At 37.5% G+C, this 23,055-nt stretch overlaps 1 protein-coding gene across 1 annotated transcript; it reads right to left on the bottom strand.

The window, feature by feature from the left end:
• Window positions 1–366: 366 nt before the first annotated feature.
• LOC137394220 (atrial natriuretic peptide-converting enzyme-like) lies at window positions 367–17,787 on the bottom strand. The gene is made up of 12 exons (XM_068080942.1): window positions 17,676–17,787; window positions 16,995–17,122; window positions 16,372–16,492; window positions 11,609–11,863; window positions 10,567–10,802; window positions 9,975–10,122; window positions 8,052–8,192; window positions 5,903–6,244; window positions 5,237–5,365; window positions 4,470–4,619; window positions 709–899; window positions 367–495 (listed from the first exon to the last, which is right to left on the bottom strand). The coding sequence occupies exons 1-12, from the start codon at window positions 17,785–17,787 to the stop codon at window positions 367–369; spliced, it is 2,082 nt and encodes a 693-aa protein (XP_067937043.1).
• Window positions 17,788–23,055: the final 5,268 nt, after the last annotated feature.

The following is a 23,055-nucleotide window of genomic DNA, read 5'->3' as shown; positions in this document are numbered from 1 at the left end:
GTATAATCTTATCATTAAAAGTGTATGATAAGATGTTTACCAAAAGAAAATTTTTTTGCTAGAGAGTCTCTTCCCTTGGCTACTCACATCCCTATTAATACACATATTTTTATACAAGTCATTCTAATTAAGGTGTGCAGAATGATGGTGATACTGTCACAGCCACAGCAAGACATGTTAATGTGGAATTGTGCTATCATTTACTATATTACCAAAAGTAGCTAGTAATTTTGTTTAAGATCTTACCAAGGCAAGTGCTTTGACATATGGGTGGAGTAACATTCCTCTCAGCACACATTGGAAAGGCAAGAGCACAGGCTACCGGCAGCATAACCTGCCTGCATTCATGTGTAGAGTGAAGTCGAGTCAGCAAGTGGACAAAGTAGCTTGCCTCAGATTGAGTTGTCTGCCCGAAGTAGTTAGGGAGGGATACTGATTGATAACCCAGAGAGCATATTGGGTGCATGAGGCTTTCACAGTGCTGAGCAGGCTTCTCTGCAAAAATAACCGGCTTACAGAACAAATTTAATCTAGTTTATAAATAGAGCATCAACCTCTGCGAGAAAGCTGTCTGTATCTCTCTAGTTCACACTTGTCTTATCCAGAATTGATAATCAATTGATTATTGATAATAAAGAATTTATAATCCAGAATCTATATAGTTTAACATGCCGCAACTTGTCATTTATATTTTACTAGAAATGAGACCAAATCACATAATATCTCCTCAAACTGGAATGGTAACTCACTATAGGCATGAGGGAGTGTCGGTAGGATTGATTCAGATGTGAGACAGGTCAAGGTGTTACTAATCTTGGAAACAAACAAGTCGCAGTTGAGATCCTTCAGGTCCGAGTGCCAACCATCTTCTACAAGGTGGTTGCAGTGCTCTTTGAACGCTGCAAAAACAAAATTTGAAACACTTTAGAATGTCACAAGATAGTTAGTTATCTTTCCTTGGCTCAGCTAACCGGTCGTGTAAAGATGATGTAGACCACCCACAGACTATGGTAATTGAGCATAGTTGTGCAGAGGTAATATGGGCCACCCATAGTGTAATAATCATAGCTGCTTAGAGGTAATGCGGGACACTCATAGTCGAACACACATATGTGTAGAGGGAATGCGGGACACTCGTAGTCGAACACACATAGGCCTATGTGTAGAGGGAATGCGGGACACTCATAGTCTAACACACACATATGTGTAGGAGTAATGCGGGACACTCGTAGTCTAACACACATGGTTGTGTAGGGGTAATGTGTTCCATCCACAGACCTTATAAAGTCACAGTTGGAGAGTATGCGAGTGCTGAAGAGTTGCAGGTGCTCACCTCACCTTGAAACATACAATAGCTAACATGTTGGCATTGCATGTGGTCACCTCACATTGAGACATCTACAGCAGACATGTTTTCCGTAACACAGACCTGTGAGTTGCCCTTAACCAATATTAACACAGCTAACCACATAGATTCTTCAATTACTTTTTATAAAAGAAATAGTTTCTACAAGTTTATAGTGTACAAAGACTGACGTCTAACATTTGCCCACAACTTGTAAATTTTGCTGTAGTCCTGCTAATGAAATTCAGCATTCTAAGTCTGCTTCCCACAGCATAATTCTAGGTCTGCTTCCCACAGCATAATTCTAGGTCTGCTCCCCACAGCATAATTCTAGGTCTGCTCCCCACAGCATAATTCTAGGTCTGCTCCCCACAGCATAATTCTAGGTCTGCTCCCCACAGCATAATTCTAGGTCTGCTCCCCACAGCATAATTCTAGGTCTGCTCCCCACAGCATAATTCTAGGTCTGCTCCCCACAGCATAATTCTAGGTCTGCTCCCCACAGCATAATTCTAGGTCTGCTCCCCACAGCATAATTCTAGGTCTGCTCCCCACAGCATAATACGCTGCCATAAACAGCATAATACGCTGCCATAAACAGCATAATACGCAGCCAACTAGTTTAAACATGAACTTACATAAAAGTATTTTATCAGAAAATATAGTGTTTTTTTATCATTTGCAAAGATTTTTGATGTTTGCGGTGATCTGACCGTCAAGATGTGTCACCATTAAAACCGATAAAACTTGATCACGGTTAAAACGCTCAGAAAAAAATATGTGCAACACGAAGTCACTAGTTTTTATCGTTGCATTAGTTGATATTGTCTATTGCATGCAAGTTGCAGAGTAATGTGCCCTTATTCAATTAGTCTCTTTACGAGTGTAGTTATAGTCACACGTCGCTTGGTCCGAGCATTTTAACTATGATCAATTTTTGCAGATTTCAATCTTGAAACATTCTGACAGTCAGATCTCCTCAAACACCAAAAACAGTCGCAAATGGTATAAAAATATCCATAAATTCTGACCAAATCTACTAAAATATTGAGTAAGTCCATCTTTAATTAACTCTAGGAATTGCAATACTTACACACACAGATGTCTCTACATGGAAGCAAAGGGAAACCATTGCTTTGACATGTCGGGTATCTTACAGAGCAAATAAACATGGCCGCTTTATCATAGCAGTTGTTGTTGATGAGAGCATAGAGAATTGACTCGGTACTCTGATGCAGCAGTTCTTGGATGTGAAAAGGCGTAGAAGTTGTGTTATACGGTAGATGTTTAAGACACACGCTATCTTTGTCCAGTGGTTGATCACACTTGTAGGGTTTGAGAATGGCTATAAAAACAAAAGATGTGATATCACTGCATCTCTGCTGCTCTTACCAAACACTTGTAGACTGAAGGACATGTGCATAGAGGTGAGCAAGACCGGATAACATGTCGGGTGTCTGCAACATGATTATGAGTATTCTGCCAGTTACCTATCCCTGTGGAAGCACACTGAACAGCAGCACAACAGAATTGTAGATAGCTTATATGACTGAATTTCTCTAGTCAAGGATAACAAATGTAAAAAGGAAGCCCACCCTTCCCCTCCTCAAGGAACTAAGGCTAAAACTTGAACAATTCATCCTTACCCATCTCGCAAAGCTTGCCAGTGTAGCTGTTGCCACAGATACAGACTGTCTTGTTGGAAACCATTAGACACCCAGCCCCATTCTTGCAAGGGTTCGTCTGGCAGGGGAAAGATGGTTCTGATGTGGTAGTTGAAGGCTCACCTGTTATACGCTAGTATATTATATATGTACTATTGTTTACCTACGTACATGCGTATAGTTGTCAGTCCAACTTACGTACAACCTCGTATCAAGTCAGCTGTCTGCAGTCACATTGAGTGATATATGTTCTTAAGAGAGGACTATTATTATGTTCTGGTATCCATTCTTATTTAGCTATAACATCCAGGCTATAATTATCATGACTAAAAGCTGCTACTGACAAGGCTGACAAGTGTAAAATGCAGTTGCTAGCGCCTGTATTTTACACTTGTTGCATTCGTCGGTGATTGCGCCATCGCAGACGCACGTGCCATCGTAGACCAACGCGCCATCGTAGAAAAATCTTTACGTGTTGTAGACCAACACGCCTGCTGCTTAGTGACACCCACAGACGGCCTAACATTTGACAAAATGGATTGCTGCAGACTGCCACTAGCGCAGTCCGTTTAACTGTTTGCTTTTGTGCATGTTTAACCCTTTGGCTGGGTAAAAGCCCGGCAAAAACACCCGAAAGTCGTGTAATTTATTTTTCAAAATTCAATAAAATCGATATTTTATGAACATGCATAACTCAAATCTTAAATTTATTTCTATGAAATAAATCTTTTGTACATAAACATTCATTTACATATCTACTACTATAGAAAATACAACCGTGTGCAATTGTCCCTGTATGAAATGCTTGGAAGCATTTCTTTTGGCAGAGTCAAACGCTATAACGTAGCCTTACGAGCTACCATAACGATCGTTTTTCTCTGTATATTCCAAGTATATTAAAAGTCCAAAAAGTTTACATCACTTCTATCATCTGAATTATTTTTATTCTGATCAGACAAAAAATCACTAACGACCGCAGGATCAAATAATCTTTTATTTTGCCATTTTGAAGGTTGAGCCGATGTTGACTGGTTTGTCCAACTTTTATCCTTTTCCAAGGAGGCGCGATTTGTTTAGCTTTTAGCACAAAGCAACGCCTCTCAGATAATTGTTTCATATTGTAAATCATCGACTAATATCTTGTTGATGATATTTAAAACTTACTAGTGTTCATATCCTTTGTTTAATGTTACTAGGCGACAGCTTTATAAACGTCTACCGAAAGCGACATAAATGTCGTTTCCCCACGCAACCGATAAACGACATTTTAGTTGTTTCCCCAGCCAAAGGGTTAAGATTGGAATAGTACAATAGCTTAGCCAGTTGTCCGGTGTAAACACTTTTTAACAGTGCACAGTAACATTACACCAGCACTTGATCCAATAACAATTAGGTAATGACTGCAAGTGAGCACAGATTGTAGACAGCATCCAAAAAATTGAATCAACAAAGATACTTGCATATAGCGGGGGATTCATCAGAGTCGTCGTTACAGTCACGCTCTCCGTCACACAACCAAGTAGCAGGAATACAGGCTTTTGTCCGATCAAAGACGTTGTGTCCATCTAGGCACTGGAACTCTGTTTGGAGACAGCTAGCTCTGTCATTGGCTGAAGCAATCAACAATCATCAACTGCATTTCACAAGACTAAGTTATTCACCTTCTTATTATCTTACTTTGCGTTGCACAGAGGAGATAAGTAGTGATGCGCATATAAAAGTCATTCACTGACAACTCCAATCAAATTGAGAATAAGTAGTAAGGGTCAAGCATTTTATCCATTATTTACCATTTGCAAACAACTTCTAATGTTAAGTTCTTTCTCAACACAATTCCAGAAAATGAAGATTTACATATACTTAGAGGGTGTATCTAGTTGGAAACTTTTTTTAATTATTTTGTACCATTTTAAATTCTGTCTCCCCACAACATTATAATACTTTGAATAGGATGCCAACAGGAACGTTTTTTTTGTCTGCAATAAGATTCAGCTGACTGACAACTCACTCATTCAACCAGCTACCGCACAGGCGGTAGGGTATGGTACAATTGTGTAAGCACTTCTCTGCAACAAAGATGACAGAAGAACTTCATGTAAATAATGACCACAAACCATTACCGGAAATAGTTCAGAATCATGGCCGCCCCTTACTGATCACAGAAGGACGTTGAGACAGCCCCGTGCAACCTCGGTATTTGGAACCAGTATGAATCTGTGTTACTTACTACAATTCAGCTCGTCCTCGTTTCCTTGGCCAGGACAGTCTGGCATTCCATCACAGAGCCATTCTTGAGGAATACATCTACCAGAATTGCATTTGAACTGATTGGCTGTACAAAGCCTTCCAGCACACCCTTGAAATGAATAAGACTTGTTGACGCATTAACTAGCCAGCTTTAAATTCCTGATCAACTGGAACTGTTACATTTTGGGGTATTAGTAACCCATGAACAAGAACTTATGTATCGACTTTCTTACCTACAAACTTTTTGTTAACAAATTTCTAACTAAAAATGTTGTGGAATATTTACTGAATATTACTTTCTTTCGCTAAGTAAAATGTGTTACAGATTTTATAAAATCCTTAACAGTACACATGTGAAATTAAATTACTTCCATTACTTCTATATTCTAAAGTGTTCCATCTACATGTATAATGTATTATCTAAATAGAGTAACTTAGGCATGGAATAATATGGAGTTATCGTCTACATATTACAAGCAGAAAAAGTTTCCCAAAAGTCAGAGTGAAAACTAAATACATGCAGTCTATTATAAACATGTATCTATTGAACGGTGACTTGGGTTTTTACTATTAGTATTTATGTTTACAAAAAGTCAGCAAAAACTGGCAACAAAAAAAATGTCATCTATAAGGAATACAGGTTTACCTTCCTCATCATCACCATCTGGACAATCATGCTCCAAATCACACCTCCTAGATAGCGCCACACATTTCTTCTCATCTCTGCACCTATATTCCATTTTTTCATCACAGACCGCTGGGCAGTCCATCTCGTCTTCGCCTGCTTTGCAATCTCTATCACCATCACACCTCCACACACCTGGCAAACAGTCGCCATTTTGGCACAAGACTTTGCTGTTCTCATCACAAGGGGGAGGAGAGCAACCCATTTCCTCTGATCCATCTGGGCAGTCAATGCTGCCATCACAGACTTTACTCATGGGAATGCAAGCTCCATAAGAGCACTCGTAACTGTTCGACGAGCAACCTACATGATATGCAATAAAATGTGGTAAATGACTGGATTACCAACATCTGTAAATCTCAATTACCATAAAACCTCTATTTGAACGCCTTTTTTCAACCCTTCCCCTATAGTGGCATTTAATAAAAGGTGGCTTTCAAACAAAGGGTAGCGTTTTTTCTGCTAGCCCATAGATTTTTGGGAAGATAAATTTAATCCTTTTGATGGGCGACGCGATGCTAATGTTGCCTTTATTTTACACTCTCCTTCAGGCCAAATCGACATTAATGTCATCAGCCTCAGCATTTTCGCTAAGCCGTTTTCCATATACATGTCCGTCAAAGTATCAAACCGAGCTAAACAAGGATCTACTTTGATTATAAAGTATTAGCTTAGTGATGATGTTAAGTTTGAGAGAAAAAGCGTAAAATTTTAGTTAGAAAACAAACATTTGGAACAATGGGCATAGAGACATTTTTAATGCTTTAAAATCCTACAATACGCCATAACATTGGCTGCTATTACTTTGTACGGTGGTCCTGAAAAGTATTCTTATTCATTAGGTTTTAAAGTCTTCAGGTCAGATTGTAAACAACATTACGGGTGAATCTAAAAACAATGAATAGGATTTAGACCTTTCTGATGATTGTGACTATTGATCTTCTGAGGAACACCGTCACTAAAATCATGGCAACCACTACAGCAACAACGAAAGAATTAATTGTTATTGATGTAACCGAGTCATTATTAATACCATTTTGTGGACACTTTTCTACTGATCACTTTCTATTATGGGTTAAAATAAAAAATGTCAAAGTGGCGGACAAATAGAGGTGGCATTCAGTTAAAGGGTGGAGTTGTATTTTTCAACCCTTATTCTATAGTGGCATTTTATTAGAGGTGATGTTCAAATAAAGATGGCTTTCAAATAGAGGTTTAACGGTATATGGTGACAGGTTTGAGCAGTTATATACACTGGTAAACCTGAACAAATTTCGCCAACTGGTGAATTGATAAAAATTGATACTGTTAGACTCTAGTCCAAATTTTGTACTTGGCATTTTATACAAAATTAGACTTGGAAATCTTATAGGCCATGAAAATTACTTACTGCCGTGCTGATGTCTAAAGTGATACCGGACATGAAAACTAGTGCACTTGAGAGCTGACTAGCTAGTTCATGAGCAACTGATAAGGTAACAAACAAACATTTAGAAGTAGTAATTTATTAGAAATTTCCTCCTTTCCTTTACATCAACAATTCGTTCAAGTGATGATACACCGACTAGTGCAATAAATTTTCACAGAAAAATTGTATGAAAACTGTCAGCTGAAGTGGTCCAACCGTCACATGGCATAAACATATACATATAAATTTACATGTATGTACTAAAGATATGATTTCATGAGTTATCGCTACTTGCCTTAGACTCTTAGACATACTGTACAATATAGTATGTTTTAACTCGAATACCAGTTAATCCTGAAGTGGGGATAAACACTCTTTGAATCTGACAAAGGTTCTATGGCTGCATACTGTCTTTGCGAATGTCAAAGACTCGGTCATTTTCCAATATTCATAAAGCTATATATCTTTTAAATTTATGTTGTTTAGATTGTGCAGTACAAGTTACCACAATGTTTCACATATGCCAACATACAAATGTGGGTTACAATTTGAAGGCATCAAACTAATGATGGTGCACTCTTGTAATCCAACTACTTGGAAGCTAGGTTTGGTTGGTCGCTAGATGATAACCCACAGTTGTATGTTATCATCTAGCGACGCGATGTTCTCTACCATCACTTAAAATATTTAGGTGTTACTCACTGGGTCGTTGTGATTCATGTATGACACAATTAGGATTGGAGATGTCATTGTTATAAACAGGCATGTCTCTACAGTCAAACTCTAGAGGCAGTTGTAGAATGGAGAGCTCAAAGCTGCAGCTCAACTGTACCTCCTCGCACACTGCAATAGACATAAATAAGCGCCATGTTGGAATATATTATATGTACCATATATTATTATTATAATATTATCATAAAATAATATTTTCTGGACTACAAGTCGCAGTTTTTTGTGTAGTTTATTGAATATATGCAGAATATACTCCGGGAGCAACTTATATAAATATTTTTGTCAGTATACACATTTTATTTTCATGTTGAACCAAACCACAAGAGTGCACTCTAGGCCTGTGTTGACAATTTTGAAAACAACTGAGAAGCCCTAAACAAAAATTGCACCAAAACAAAAATCCTGTTTTGTAGATTACAAGCTGAAAGTAGTGAAGTATGCAACTGAAAATGAGAATCGAGCAGCAGAACAAAAGTTTCAAGTGTTGAAGAACTTTTAAAAGTTTAACTTTTGAAGAAAACTTTAGAGAACTGGCGAAAAGTCGAGGTTACTTTTGCTTAAATAGAGAAACAAAACAAGCCAATCACCGGCTAAATGCTAAGTCACAGCTAGGCGAACAGATGACATATGCTATAGTTATCAGAATAACTCTTTGTGTTATGTTAACACACTAGGCATGTTTTCACTTGTCATGTAACATAAGCAAACTATTCAGCTTGTTGCTGCCTTCATTATATTTTTATTTTAAACTGTTTGTCATTTAAATTGTCAACAACTCAGTGTTTACAACTCAGTAAACATGACACCATGTAACTGCATCACAGACATCTCTTGCAAAACACTCTAAATACCAGAAACATCTGAAAATGATCTGCCAATGAACACATATTGTTAAAAACACTCGGAGCCTGAACAATGAAGCTCCAAAAAAGCTTTTGTCTTCACGAAGTGAACTAATCGTGAATGTAAGACTAACAGCAGCTCATTAATAGCTTGGGGAAATAAATTATGAATCGTCTTCTCGTTTATTTTGTTAGGAGAAGCTACATGAGCGCCATAACCTGCTTGAACTAACACTTTACTATATTTATTCTTTACTTTTAAAAAACAATATTTTTTGTGGTTTTTGATAAATATATTTTTGTTCAACGCCAGTAATTTCCTTTCATATGATGATCTCTTGGTTCTATTTAATACAAGTGCAGTAGAAGCCCCTACAATGTAAGTAATCTATTCCAAAAAAAATTACTTTTGAGGATTTTAATCTATACAAACAGTAAAACCCGTTTAAATATTTGTATTTATATTGACAACTTTACTCTTATCACTTCTTATCACTTTCACTTGGTTTAAGGTTATATGCTTACAGTAATTTTATGAAAGGTAAGAGAAACGCACAGCTTCAATGTCAATTTAACGCAATATTTTTTACTTTGTTTTCTTCACAGCAAGATCTATACTGCAAAGAAACAAACAGAAAAAATATCGCACGTTTAAATAAAGTAGACAACTATAATAGATACCCTAAATATCTCTATTCTGTTTTCTCTCTCAAGCGCGGCAGGAAAGAAAACAGTACTTTTAAGGCTAGCTATGGGATTATCGTCCTTCCGATCGATTTTGAGCATTTGCACAGACTGGGCTCTTTACCATATGTGGAATTTCTTACATAATACAATGCAATAGTTTCACATGAATTATTTACATGCAGTAAATTTTATCTAAAAGGAGGTTCACATTATAGGAACATCTACTGTAGTTATCTTCTCTATACTAATTCTTGAATATTAGCAGTTATCTTCTCATGGATAAATATTAGCGCCTTCGTTTAATACTGTTAGATATCTTCCCCATGCTAGTCATTAATTCGATTGTAATATAATGTATACCCACATTTCTTGCATGGTAAAAGGGCAATTGGCGTCCCATAGAAGCATTGCGGTGCGAATATAGAGCAGGTGTAGAGCTGGAGGGCTTGGTGACAATGTGGGTAGTAAGTGTGTATCATCTCTAGTATGTCCACATATACAGCTGCCTCACCCTGCCAACAGAATTGCTTCATAAGGGTAAACTAGGTCAGCCTCTAATCATAGTAGACTTTACCAAACCTAGCCTTAGTGTGAAAATCTGAGATTATCATAATAGTTCACCAACATACTGCATCCATTACCATATGTTTCAGCTTATGAACTTTCTGTTACTACAACCTTCAATTAATTACCCAGACTCTTCCGCAATACTATTAGATTACCGACTTTTAAAACATGTTTGTTCAACTCACGCAATAATTCCTGATTTCTGACTTATTTCCTTCTGGCATGTAACCATCATTTTTTTGATGATTTCCAAAGCCAATAAAAAATTATACATACAAATTTATACATACAATCACTCAAAACAAAACGTCAAAATATTTTGCAAAATAGACTTTTTATTGATCTCTCATTGTGAAGTCAACGATCCAATCAGTGCGGCCGTTACGAACCTGAGAACTCTGACCAATCAAGTTAGGTATGACAGTCATGTTGTACAAGGACAAACAAAACTTATGCCTCAGTGGCTGACATTTTGGATGGCCTAAAAGCCAATCAGGTGGTGGAAGTATTGCAGATGGAGAGAAGATGCAAACTGTTTCTGGGAAAACTGTTTTGTCTGGGTAGAGATCACAGTCTAGGGTTACATCTATAGAATCCAACTCGGCTGCGCAAGCATGCGCAAAACCTGGAATAGGGAGGTTCATGATAAACTCAAGTAAAATTTGACATACACATTTTAAGTTCATACAGAATGAAGTAAATGATAACATGTTCAGAGGTATGGTCTCTGTCAGAAGCTCCAGCGAGGTCAGAGCGCTCGTCAAAATTGAAGCCAAGTCTGAAAACACGAAAGAGAATGGAACTGTGTCACTTCCATACTTACTTACTTAATGTACACTTGAAATGAGGTTAATGCCAAACACTTGTCGAACAACAGAAATCATATTTCCTAGGTAATAATATTTCTAATTTCTAGATACTGTTGAGTAATAATATATAATATAATATATAAAATGTATAATGAGTAAATGTATAAAATTTAACCTTTATTTTAACAAATGAAATATTAGTCTGCTTTAAATATTAAAATAGTAAAATTGAATTAATATTTGATTTTGTTTTAATATAAAGGCTAAATTTTAATATTTTACTGGTAAAAGTGGACTGCGGGACTAATATTTCTTTTTGTTAGTATCAATGCCAAATTCTTTTACAAGTTTATGAATGTATTTTAATTCGACACAGGGGCCCACCATTATTCAAACAAGCCATAAAATATGAAGTATATAAGAATTCAAAGTTATTGTAGAAACAGCCATCATACTTTATCTGTAAAGTCTCGGATATGCCTTTTCCGAAGCCTGTCCAAGTGAAAAATATTTAAATATTTGCGAAGGACACAAAACTACTAGGCTAAAAAGGAAGCTAGCTAAAAGTAGTCATAAAAATGAATGATTTTCTCTTGGTGGAAGTATAAACTAGAGTACTCACTAGTGCAGAGATGTTTGCAAGGTACTATGGGAAGACCGTCCTCCTGACATCCAGGCATGGCTGCAGAGCAGAGAACGAGCAAGGATATGTTGGCGGCACACTCTTCAAGTCTGTTAACAATGGGAGGGGTCAGCAAGGCCCCGACAGCGTCTTGCGCTGCGCTTGATGCTCGGGTGTAAAGGTACTCGCTGCCCAAGATATACCGACATTGAGGAATGGCGACTTGTTTATCGCATTTCACAGGTGGTAGTAGCACTGCAAAACATAAGCAATCTTGTATCCACTTTGTTTAACAGCTTGTTTTTCTGTTGTTCAGTGCATTTTTGCTAAATGTTTATTCTACTTCAATTAAAGGTGTCAAGATTTTTCATGGTTTGTGTCCTTATTTTTACAAGACAGCTACAGGTTCTCCACTCATTTCAACTTGATAGAAATAATTCTATGTAACAATTTTGAAAATATAATTACTAGCTCCTTTAACAATCTTTCACCTAATATTTATTCTCTTAGCAGAAAAAGGTATTTTGAACACTATTTGCTAAATCAGTTATTCAATTTTAGTGGCAAAATGTTGCCCTTTTATTCTTTTTTCCATTTTATTGCTGTCATATGGCATAACTTGAAAAATATTTTTATTTGAAATGAAATTAATGCTTATAAAGTAATGTATGTGAAATATGTTCAGCATTAACTAGCTGACTTGGAATACCGTAAGGTTTTTTGCACAATCATAGAGATTTGAATAACTGAACTCTCACATTAACGTTTTTACCCATTTTAATTACTCTCTCAAGCAGACTCGACAAAGAAAAACTGCCATACTCTATCACGGAGGCTAATGAATGCTGTCAATGTGTAATGCCTCTACAGCTAATACAATATTGTGTACATAATACTTGTGCATAAAGCGCACATCTCCATATGGCTCAAATACATGTATGTGTACAATATTTTAGTTTAGCTACTAAGTGGTCTTAGGTGTCAGAAAAGATAAACAGATACAAAGGAAAAATGTAAATAGACGTCTACACTTTCTGTAGATGGTCGGGTTCATGGACACTTTACAGTATGGGGTCACTGCATATCTTGGTTCTAGAGACACGGTGTTGTAGCTATTGCAGATTAGAGTGCTTTACTAAAGCAATAACAAGAAAATTTATCATCTTGGAAAATGTTGCGCTCACATTAATTGTCATGCTAGCACCATGGTGCAACTGTCCCCCGTGATAACACCATGGTGTAACTGTCCCCCGTGATAACACCATGGTGTAATTGTCCCCCGTGATAACACCACGATGTAACTGTCCCCCGTGATAGCACCATGGTGTAACTGTCCCCCGTGATAACACCATAATGTAACTGTCCCCCGTGATAGCACCATGGTGTAACTGTCCCCCGTGATAACACCATGGTGTAACTGTCCCCCGTGATAACACCATAATGTAACTGTCCCCCGTGATAACACCATAATGTAACTGTCCCCCTTGATAACACCATGGTGTAACTGTCCCCCTTGATAACACCATGATGTAACTGTCCCCCTTGATAACACCATGGTGTAACTGTCCCCCGTGATAATACCATGGTGTAACTGTCCCCCGTGATAACACCATGGTGTAACTGTCCCCCGTGATAACACCATGGTGTAATTGTCCCCCGTGATAACACCACGATGTAACTGTCCCCCGTGATAGCACCATGGTGTAACTGTCCCCCGTGATAACACCATGGTGTAACTGTCCCCCGTGATAACACCATAATGTAACTGTCCCCCGTGATAGCACCATGGTGTAACTGTCCCCCGTGATAGCACCATGGTGTAACTGTCCCCCGTGATAACACCATAATGTAACTGTCCCCCGTGATAACACCATGGTGTAACTGTCCCCCGTGATAACACCATGGTGTAACTGTCCCCCGTGATAACACCATGGTGTAACTGTGCCCCGTGATAACACCATGATGTAACTGTCCCTCGTGATAACACCATGATGTAACTGTCCCTCGTGATAACACCATGATGTAACTGTCCTTCGTGATAACACCATGATGTAACTGTCCCTCGTGATAACACCATGATGTAACTGTCCCCCGTGATAACACCATGATGTAACTGTCACTCGGGATAACACCATGATGTAACTGTCTCTATGATAACACCATGATGTAACTGTCTCTATGATAACACCATGATGTAACTGTCTCTATGATAACACCATGATGTAACTGTCCCCCGTGATAACACCATGACGTAACTGTCCCCCGTGATAACACCATGATGTAACTGTCACTCGTGATAACACCATGATGTAACTGTCTCTATGATAACACCATGATGTAACTGTCTCTATGATAACACCATGATGTAACTGTCCCCCGTGATAACACCATGATGTAACTGTCCCCCGTGATAACACCATGATGTAACTGTCCCCCGTGATAACACCATGACGTAACTGTCCCCCGTGATAACACCATGATGTAACTGTCTCTATGATAACACCATGATGTAACTGTCTCTATGATAACACCATGATGTAACTGTCCCCCGTGATAACACCACGATGTAACTGTCCTCCGTGATAACACCACGATGTAACTGTCCCCCGTGATAACACCACGACGTAACTGTCCCCCGTGATAACACCATGACGTAACTGTCCCTCGTGATAACACCATGATGTAACTGTCCCCCGTGATAGCACCATGGTGTAACTGTCCCCCGTGATAACACCATGGTGTAACTGTCCCCCGTGATAACACCATGGTGTAACTGTCCCCCGTGATAACACCATGGTGTAACTGTGCCCCGTGATAACACCATAATGTAACTGTCCCCCGTGATAACACCGTGGTGTAACTGTCCCCCGTGATAACACCGTGGTGTAACTGTGCCCCGTGATAACACCATGATGTAACTGTCCCCCGTGATAACACCGTGGTGTAACTGTCCCCCGTGATAACACCGTGGTGTAACTGTGCCCCGTGATAACACCATGATGTAACTGTCCCCGTGATAACACCATGATTTAACTGTCCCTCGTGATAACACCATGATGTAACTGTCCCTCGTGATAACACCGTGGTGTAACTGTCCCCCGTGATAACACCATAATGTAACTGTCCCCCGTGATAACACTGTGGTGTAACTGTCCCCCGTGATAACACCGTGGTGTAACTGTGCCCCGTGATAACACCATGATGTAACTGTCCCCGTGATAACACCATGATGTAACTGTCCCTGTGATAACACCATGATGTAACTGCCCCTGTGATAACACCATGATGTAACTGCCCCTGTGATAACACCATGATGTAACTGTCCCCGTAATAGCACCATGATGTAACTGTCTATTGGAAGTAGGAGAGCAAAGCTGTCTGCTTTTAAAGCTACAGGCTTACCAAAACAATTTTTTGCATGTAGCAAAAACATCACTTTGATTATGACTATCAATCCCAATAAAAATTTATACATAAATTAAAAAATTCTAGAAGAAAAGCACCATCTGATCTACCTGAGAACCAGACAGCGAGTTTATCAAGCACTTGTCCTACCATGTCAGTCTAACAGATAACAGAAAAATACCCAACTTCCTGTGAGTGAGTAAGAAACTAAATAGGCCTCAATGTTTAGATGAGTGCTATAGTGTAAAGACTAGGGAATAGATTTCCATAAACAGATGATTTGTTGTAAAAGGTATAAAGTGGGTTGTAGATGCATCATTTTTAAACAGCAAGACTGGTTTAGTTACCAACATGTGTTGTTCAGCCTAAAAATAATTGTCTCAAACTCTTATCGCAACTCTTATAGGAGGCTTCTACAGCCAAAAATTAAAGGTGGCTCTTTAGTATATATGCGGCTTTGTCAACAACCGCTTGCTACTACTATACATAATCCTGATCAGCAACAGTTTTAGCAGTTGGAAGAGTCACACTAATAATGACACCTATTACGATACATTTTAAGGTACAGAGTAGCCACCAGCCACGCTGAATGTTTACAAATAGAAATTTATTACTCATTCACACGGCTAACTAGGATTGTGAACTGTGACCTGCAGATGTTTCTTGGTTTGAACTAATCAATAGCATGTACAGGATCTGCTAGACGGTGTGGCTGTAACAGTGTCGTCTAACAGTCTTCCATAAAATGAGTCAACAATGCTTAATACAAGTTACTGAACAGTCTAACCTAGGAGAGACATACATGTAACAGTACATCCTGCACCCTGTTGCTAATATTGCATCACATCAGTTACGATTATGTTGTAAAAGTGTACTAATATGGCTGTCAATCTAAGCACGGATAAAATGCATATATAATACATATTCCTAGATAATACATGTTGACATTAGAATTATAATAAATGGTATAATTATTGTAAAACTGTGCAGTAGAACTTTGCATTTGCATCCCTCAGGCTGTACTAGCGTATGCTAGTACAGCCTGAGGAATGCAAATGCATGAAACAGCCGGTAGCTCAAAGCAAAGATAAGTAGACACTTAAATTTTATTATACTTTATAAAATATATTTTCATATTTATATATTATATATTTTTATATTATGAAATATATAATATATAATAAAATATTAATATTAATATATTATATATAATATTATAAATGTTTTATATTGTGAAATACATGTAATATATATACATGTATATATATTTATTTATTTGATATATGATATATACATGTGGAGAGCGCAGAACGAGACCAGGTTATTTAGTTTTAGCATATTATACATTATAAACTTACATTTTTCACAAAGGTTTCCGGTCGTCAGCTGAAGGCATTCACATGCTGACTTTCTATCTTGCGTCTCAACACACTTGCCACCGTGTTGACAAGGGTTTAGAGAACACTTCAGACAGCCTTCCTGTGAATGTTAATGTTCAGACTTCCTCAACATTTATAAAAGAAACAATATGAACGTATCACTTATGCATAGTCATCTTTTTCTGTTTGCATAGATTTCAACTCGCACACTTGTAGAATTTTTAGAACTCTAGTTTTTCTTTGATACGTTAAAACTGCTTTCTGCACATATATTGCCATTAAGTCAGAAAATGTTAGACAAATGTACAGATGATAGCTAAACAGACAAACGCACAGCTAAATAGACACACACACAGCTAGATAGACAAACGCACAACTACAAACCCAAATGCACAACTGGATAGACAAACGCACGACTAAACAGACAACTAAACAGGCAAATGCACAGCTACATCACCGGATGCAGAAGGAGATAAAATGCAATGCTTATGATGTAGACTTAAGCACACCAAATAACAACAGACTGAGATAAAATGCACTGCTTATGTGTGGGTATACACTCAAGCACACCAACTAACGACACACTTAATAGGAAACACTACCTCATCGCTTCCATCACTGCAGTCTTCATTGCCATCACATATCCAGTTTAAGGGAAGGCAGTGATCGCCAGTGATGAGGTTGATTCCAGCTTTGCATTTACTTGTGGATAGCTCGTCACAATCTAAGGCTATGTATAACCGCGGAAGTATTCAATTTATAAATAAATACACAACTACCAATCAGTGTTTCAAAAAGGCTACAACCATTGCTTGAATTCTACACCGTGGTCTGTATAATATGGCATTGCAGAGTCAATTGAAGGTGACCCTAACATTTACCTCCATGCCGCTTGTTAATCATGGAATAGGAAAGCACAAAAGCCAACAATTTTATATTTATGGTCCTCAAAGTCAAACACTTATATTGTATAATCAAACAATCATGCAAGTCATCTTCAAAACACCTTTGAGTGAGACTCCTGGATTAATGGATTAATACAACTTATTCTAATCATTGCATTAAACCTTAAAATCAGCTTACCTATATTATCTGAATCAAGACGAGATGTTGTTTTATTTAAGAGAATTTTTGCTATTTGATGCAAGACGTGACTCAAAAAACTCTGAAAATCACCATTTCAACCTTGACCTTGAATAAGTTTGGTAACACAGAAAATAAATGGCAAGCGTTAGTATAAAGAAGTTGCTATTGAGTGCACAACACATTGCGTCAGCTCTTACTTGTACAATTGACTTCATCTGATTCGTCTAAACAATCTGCAGAGTTATCACACAACCAATCAGAAGAGATGCATTCTCCGCTGTCACACTTGAACATATCTCCACACGTCATGTTCCGATTTAATTTGATACACATTGCTGGGAACTCATCGGAGTTGTCTTTGCAATCAAATGTCCCGTCACACTGGTAAACCTACAGTCACTCTAATAGAGTCAGCCCCTCACCTCAATACAGACTATTTAAAAAATGAATGAGATTCAAAACCAAACCTAGTTTCTTTTGTATGTTCACTATTTCCTCTGCTCAGCGCAATGATGTCGGACCATTTTTATATAATTGAATCGGATGCTTAATTGCTGAAATGTGAGGCATTCATAAGTGACAAACTTGATCTGCATAATAGACCATAATATGTTAATAATATGCATATCTGCATAATATGTTAGCATGCTAAGAAAGTCAAGTGTCTCAACAGCAGCGATCTAAAGCAATACACCCATGTTTGTGCGCTGAAAAGGCATTTAGCAAATACATGTATGTGCTACCTAGGACTAATAATTTGTTTAATAACAGCAATTGATGGACTTGATTCAAATGAAGATTTTTTGATCTTTTGAGCATAAAAGTATTTTCTTTAGAAAATTACTAAACAATAGAATTTTAATGTTACACAAGATGTGAGATTACTTCGTATTTTTAGACCTTAAATTATACGTTTTTAACAGGTTTGTTCATTATTTTATAAATCAAAATCTTTCTATCTCTGATGAGACTTACATAGTAAATCAACTTCTGCTTTAAATGAACAGAATGCTTATAACTAGTTGTAACATCTGATGCATTTATAACTAACCTTATAACTAGTTGTAACATCTGATGCATTTATAACTAACCGTATAACTAGTTGTAAGATCTGATGCATTTTATAACTAACTTTATAACTAGCTGTAACATTGATGTATTTTAAAATGCAAAAATATCAAATTGTAACATGTGGTGATGTATTTTATAATTCACCAAATAGCTAGTAGCCTGTCTCGACAAACCGTTGTTTTTGCGGAGTTGTCACTCGTTGAGCGGAGCGAGCAAAACAGCAGCTTGTCACAACACGCACTGCACCAGATGCATCAGCTGCACTGAAAGGGAGTTGTTCTCTTCCGTCTATGCGGCTTGGCTGTGATGTTATGTCGGTCACTCCATTAGTAATCATTACGGATTTAGCCCAAAAGTTTATGTAAAAAAAAGATAAACACGTTTAACCAGAGACCAGTCTCTGCGGTAAACTTTAGTAGAATTTGAGAACTTAGGCAACAACAGCAACTAAACATGTTGTTATTTGTGCACAGTTTGTGTCAGTTTTATTTGTATTTCTGTATCAGTCAGTTTTATTTGTTCTAAAGTAAATTCAGTTTCATTGCTGGCTCATGCATTGTTTTCAGTTAATTAGATTTTAAATAAATAAGTTATATGGATGCTGAAATTCAGTTACAATGGCCTCTGCTACAGAAGTTCAACATTAGCCAGATCAGGCCATTACAGTATGTCTTTTTGCAACCTCAGTTGCAGTTTGAAGATATGTTAATGTTAATGTTTTTATGTTATTTTTTCTATCTGAAGGTTTGGGCTAAATCCGTTATGATTAACAATGGAGCGACCGACATAACATCACAGCCAAGCCGCATAGATGGAAGAGAACAACTCTTTTTCAGTGCAGTTGATGCATCAGGTACAGTGCGTATTGTGTGACAAGCTGTTGTTTTGCTCGCTCCTCTCAACGGAGGACAACTCCGCAAAAACAACAGTTTGTCAAGACAGGCTAAATAGCAATTTGTAACATCTGATGTATTTTATAACTCACCTTCGCTATGCATCCTTCTCCATTCAGGCAACTAAACTCATGTTCCGTGCAGGCGCCTAGAAACAGCACTACATAGTTGGTCATATGATGATTAGAAATTTTAGAAATAAAAAAGGTTATTTTTTTGCAAAAAAACATACCAAAGAAAAGTTAACTACATCTCATTTGAATATCAGAAAAGTTAAAAAAAATTTGAGCCATAGAATCGTAAACCAATAAAAATCGCTTCGCTGTCTTTGCTCGAGATAGAGAGTAAAATAGCAAAAAGATAATTATAAAGCAGATGTCTTTCACAGCCATATTTCACGGCATGACTGTACAATAACTGTAATATCATTGATTTGTATCGACAATTTCTTGTCCTTGTCACTTTCGCTTACTTTAGAGGCCACGATGACAGTAATTTCACACACCTTCAATGTTAATCTGAGTTCAATTTTTTCCCTATTTCTAAGCAGCAAAGTCTATGCTGCAAAGAAAAAAATTGTATAGATCTGAAATAAAATGAACAAAAAAAATCTTTCAGTCTGATACGTACAGTCCTTCTCATCGGCTGTGGTTCCCTCTTTGCTGGGAGGACAGTCAAGATCTCCGTCACACTTCCAAGTCACTGGTATACAATCGCTATTTCCACAGTCAAATTCGTATTCGCTGCATCCCTCAGATCCTGTAATAGGCTTAAAGCAACTAGCAACAGCGCTACATGTCTTACGCTGCTCCAAACTGGTATCCCTTTGTTAATATCTCTCTATGCACAGTTAACAAGTACAAGCATCATGTGTTATTATTTCATATCTTTTGCTATCATAGATTCGATGTTCCTTATATTTATAGTCATGGTAGATGATTGGCTCAGTCTCCAACAGATAAAGGTAACATGACGGAGTAGCCATACAACAATTAGCCAAGGAGTCTAGTATGAGTTCTGTATTCAAATGTAACAGTTCATTTATCAGGTTTCAAATGGATAGTTTGCGCAGTGGTACATCTAAAAGATGCCTACCAGAGAAATGCGAGCCAGGAAATGAGCAAATTTGTAGTGTTTAGAGTAAGATACAATCGACTAATAATTAGTGATAGATAAAGTTTTACAAAAGTGATGCCTACAGAAAAAAAGGTTCGTCAAGCAAATCAAATATTTTATGAAAAGAAAAGTCTTCTACTTCACTGCATTTACAAAATACCGCATGGTTAATCAGCATTGACAGTTGCCTAAAATATCTAAAATCATTAGGTACGAGATACTTTGGAATAAATTTTCATTTTTTGATTCTCTGCAGAAATAAGTTGCAACCTGAATCGATGATCATCATGTGCCACCACCAGCTAAAGTTATACGCGTAGAACTCGAGACATGATGTAATGTGTTGGCATATTGTAAGGATGAAACAGACTTGTTGGCTGTGTTAACTTAGCAGCCATAAACTTTAGTAAACTCCAGTAAACTTTAGTAAACTCCAGTAAACTCCAGTAAACTCCAGTAAACTCCAGTAAACTCCAGTAAACTACAGTAAACTACAGTAAACTACACTTACTCTTGGGCTACAAAAACTAGAAGACTAAGTATGAGTGCTTATAGTTAGTGTTTTTAGCAAACATCCAGAAATAATAGTCAAGAGTTATTAAGTGGGTGTAACATCATCTAATGCTATGCTGCTTTGTGAGTAGACACTTTCTTACACTGGAAGCATTAGGTGCAAAACTAGGGGTCTAAAATTGCAATCGTTAGAATCGGATGTCGTACAGTTGTATTTTTCTAGTTAACCCTCAGTTTCTCTTATGTTAGTAAGTTTCAGATGCGGTAAGCCTTGTGGAGTAGACTCAGAGAGGTCTATAGTCCATTGTAACACTTTCAAACAAACTTAAGCAGATGTTTGATAAAAAGTAGTGAACACACAAATTGTTCATTTCATAGGATTGTTTAGTTTTATTTTAAAACATTGTTAAAAGGTAGAAAATTTAATATATGAAGTGATTTTATATGGTACGATATTGTTCCCTATCGGTGCTGAGGCCTACCTTATATGGACTCCTCACTAGAACATGGTCATAAAAAATGTGATTAAAAACTTGATCACTAATTTCTGTAAGTCATGGAAGATGGTGAAGAGGATGGTGTGAAAAGTACTAGAAATGCAGAGGGCGGTAAACGCTGAGAATAAAACAAAAAAACTTATGGATATCCATAAGCAGTTTTAAGAGGTAACGTGTGAAGAGTAATCACAGGTGTTCAATGTAGTGGCCAGACCCGACTGTAAGCCATGCCCAGAACCGTATAGTTTCACAGAGTCCCGCGACTAACAGAAGCGTATACGGGATCTCGCTCGATTCCAAACAAACAGGCCACGCCTACTATTTTTATATAAGTTATAATGGAGAGGTCGCAACATCAATCAACAAAAACTACTCCCATTAGCAGTCATTTTGAAATTGATTGTTGTATCATGAACCATTTGAAAGAAAACAAAATTTCCTACAAAAAGGTGCTAACAACGTTTTTGTAAAAACGTAAAGTAAATGCAAAAAAGAGCGGTATTGAGAGTGAGGTATGAATATTCCATTATAGATCAGTATGTCGATCGAGTTTGTTTGGAATCGGACGTTTTTGTTTCCGGTTTTGGTCGCGAGACTTTTTAAAGCTATATGACTCTGACAGTACAGAGCTGAATAACTTCACAGAGTTTGCTGCTAACGGATGCGCATATCGAAGCTCGCACGGCTCCAAGCAAACAAGCCGCGCCCACTATTGTTTTATATAAGTTATAATGGAGATGCCGCAACACTAACCAACAAAAATTACTACCATTAGCAGTCCCTTTGAAATTGATTATTGTATTATACACCATTTGAAAAAGGACAAAATTCTCTACAAGAAACGTCTAATGATTTTTTGTTATAAAGTAAAGTAAATGCAAAAGAGTGAGATGTTGAGAGCGAGGTAAGAATATTCCATTAGAGATCAGTATGTCGATCGGGTTTGTTTGGAATCGGACGTTTTTGTTTCCGGCTTTTGGTCACGGGACTCTGTGAAACTATACGACACTGGCCATGCCCACCAGCCTACTGTTTCAAGTGTGAGCTAGTTACCATCTATTAACATACCAATTTCAGAGTTTTCTTCTCCACCTTTAATCTGCTTAGGATTATTCATTACAATGACATATACCAACAGTTCGAAGTTTTGGTGTAGAAAAAATCGAATGCAAAAATGGCATTATTTAAAAAACCTACAACACCCGGGAAGTGTGTGCGTTTTTAAATGATATATTATCAAGTATGCTATTTTAAAGGTTGACTTGCAACAAAATTCACATTACAGTTATTTGGTATTAAAAGATTCACTATGTCTTACTCTGTTGAGTTGAAAGTGTCACATATGTGGAAATGTGATTACAAGCTCTTAAAAGCTCAAAAACGAAAAGCCGCCGTAGATTGGAATCGCTTTATTTCTCTGACGTAGTCGTGAAATTTGGTTATCGTCTTGTCACGTGATGTTCTCCCGTGAATTGAAAGGCCAATAA

Source organism: Watersipora subatra, chromosome 4 (assembly GCF_963576615.1).
Source record: "Watersipora subatra chromosome 4, tzWatSuba1.1, whole genome shotgun sequence".
Taxonomy (NCBI): Eukaryota; Metazoa; Bryozoa; class Gymnolaemata; order Cheilostomatida; family Watersiporidae; genus Watersipora; species Watersipora subatra.
The sequence above is the reverse complement of the archived record's forward strand: the minus strand, read 5'-3'. Positions and strand labels throughout refer to the sequence as shown.

Excerpts from the sequence above, each read along its gene's own strand:
- LOC137394220 (XM_068080942.1), bottom strand. The coding sequence starts at position 17,787 with ATGACGTGTGGAGATATGTTCAAGTGTGACAGCGGAGAATGCATCTCT. Across the intron at positions 17,123-17,675 it reads AGATGAAGTCAATTGTACAA|CCTTAGATTGTGACGAGCTA; the intron begins GTAAGAGCTGAC and ends GGTTATACATAG. Across the intron at positions 10,803-11,608 it reads TTGCAAACATCTCTGCACTA|GTTTTGCGCATGCTTGCGCA; the intron begins GTGAGTACTCTA and ends TCCCTATTCCAG.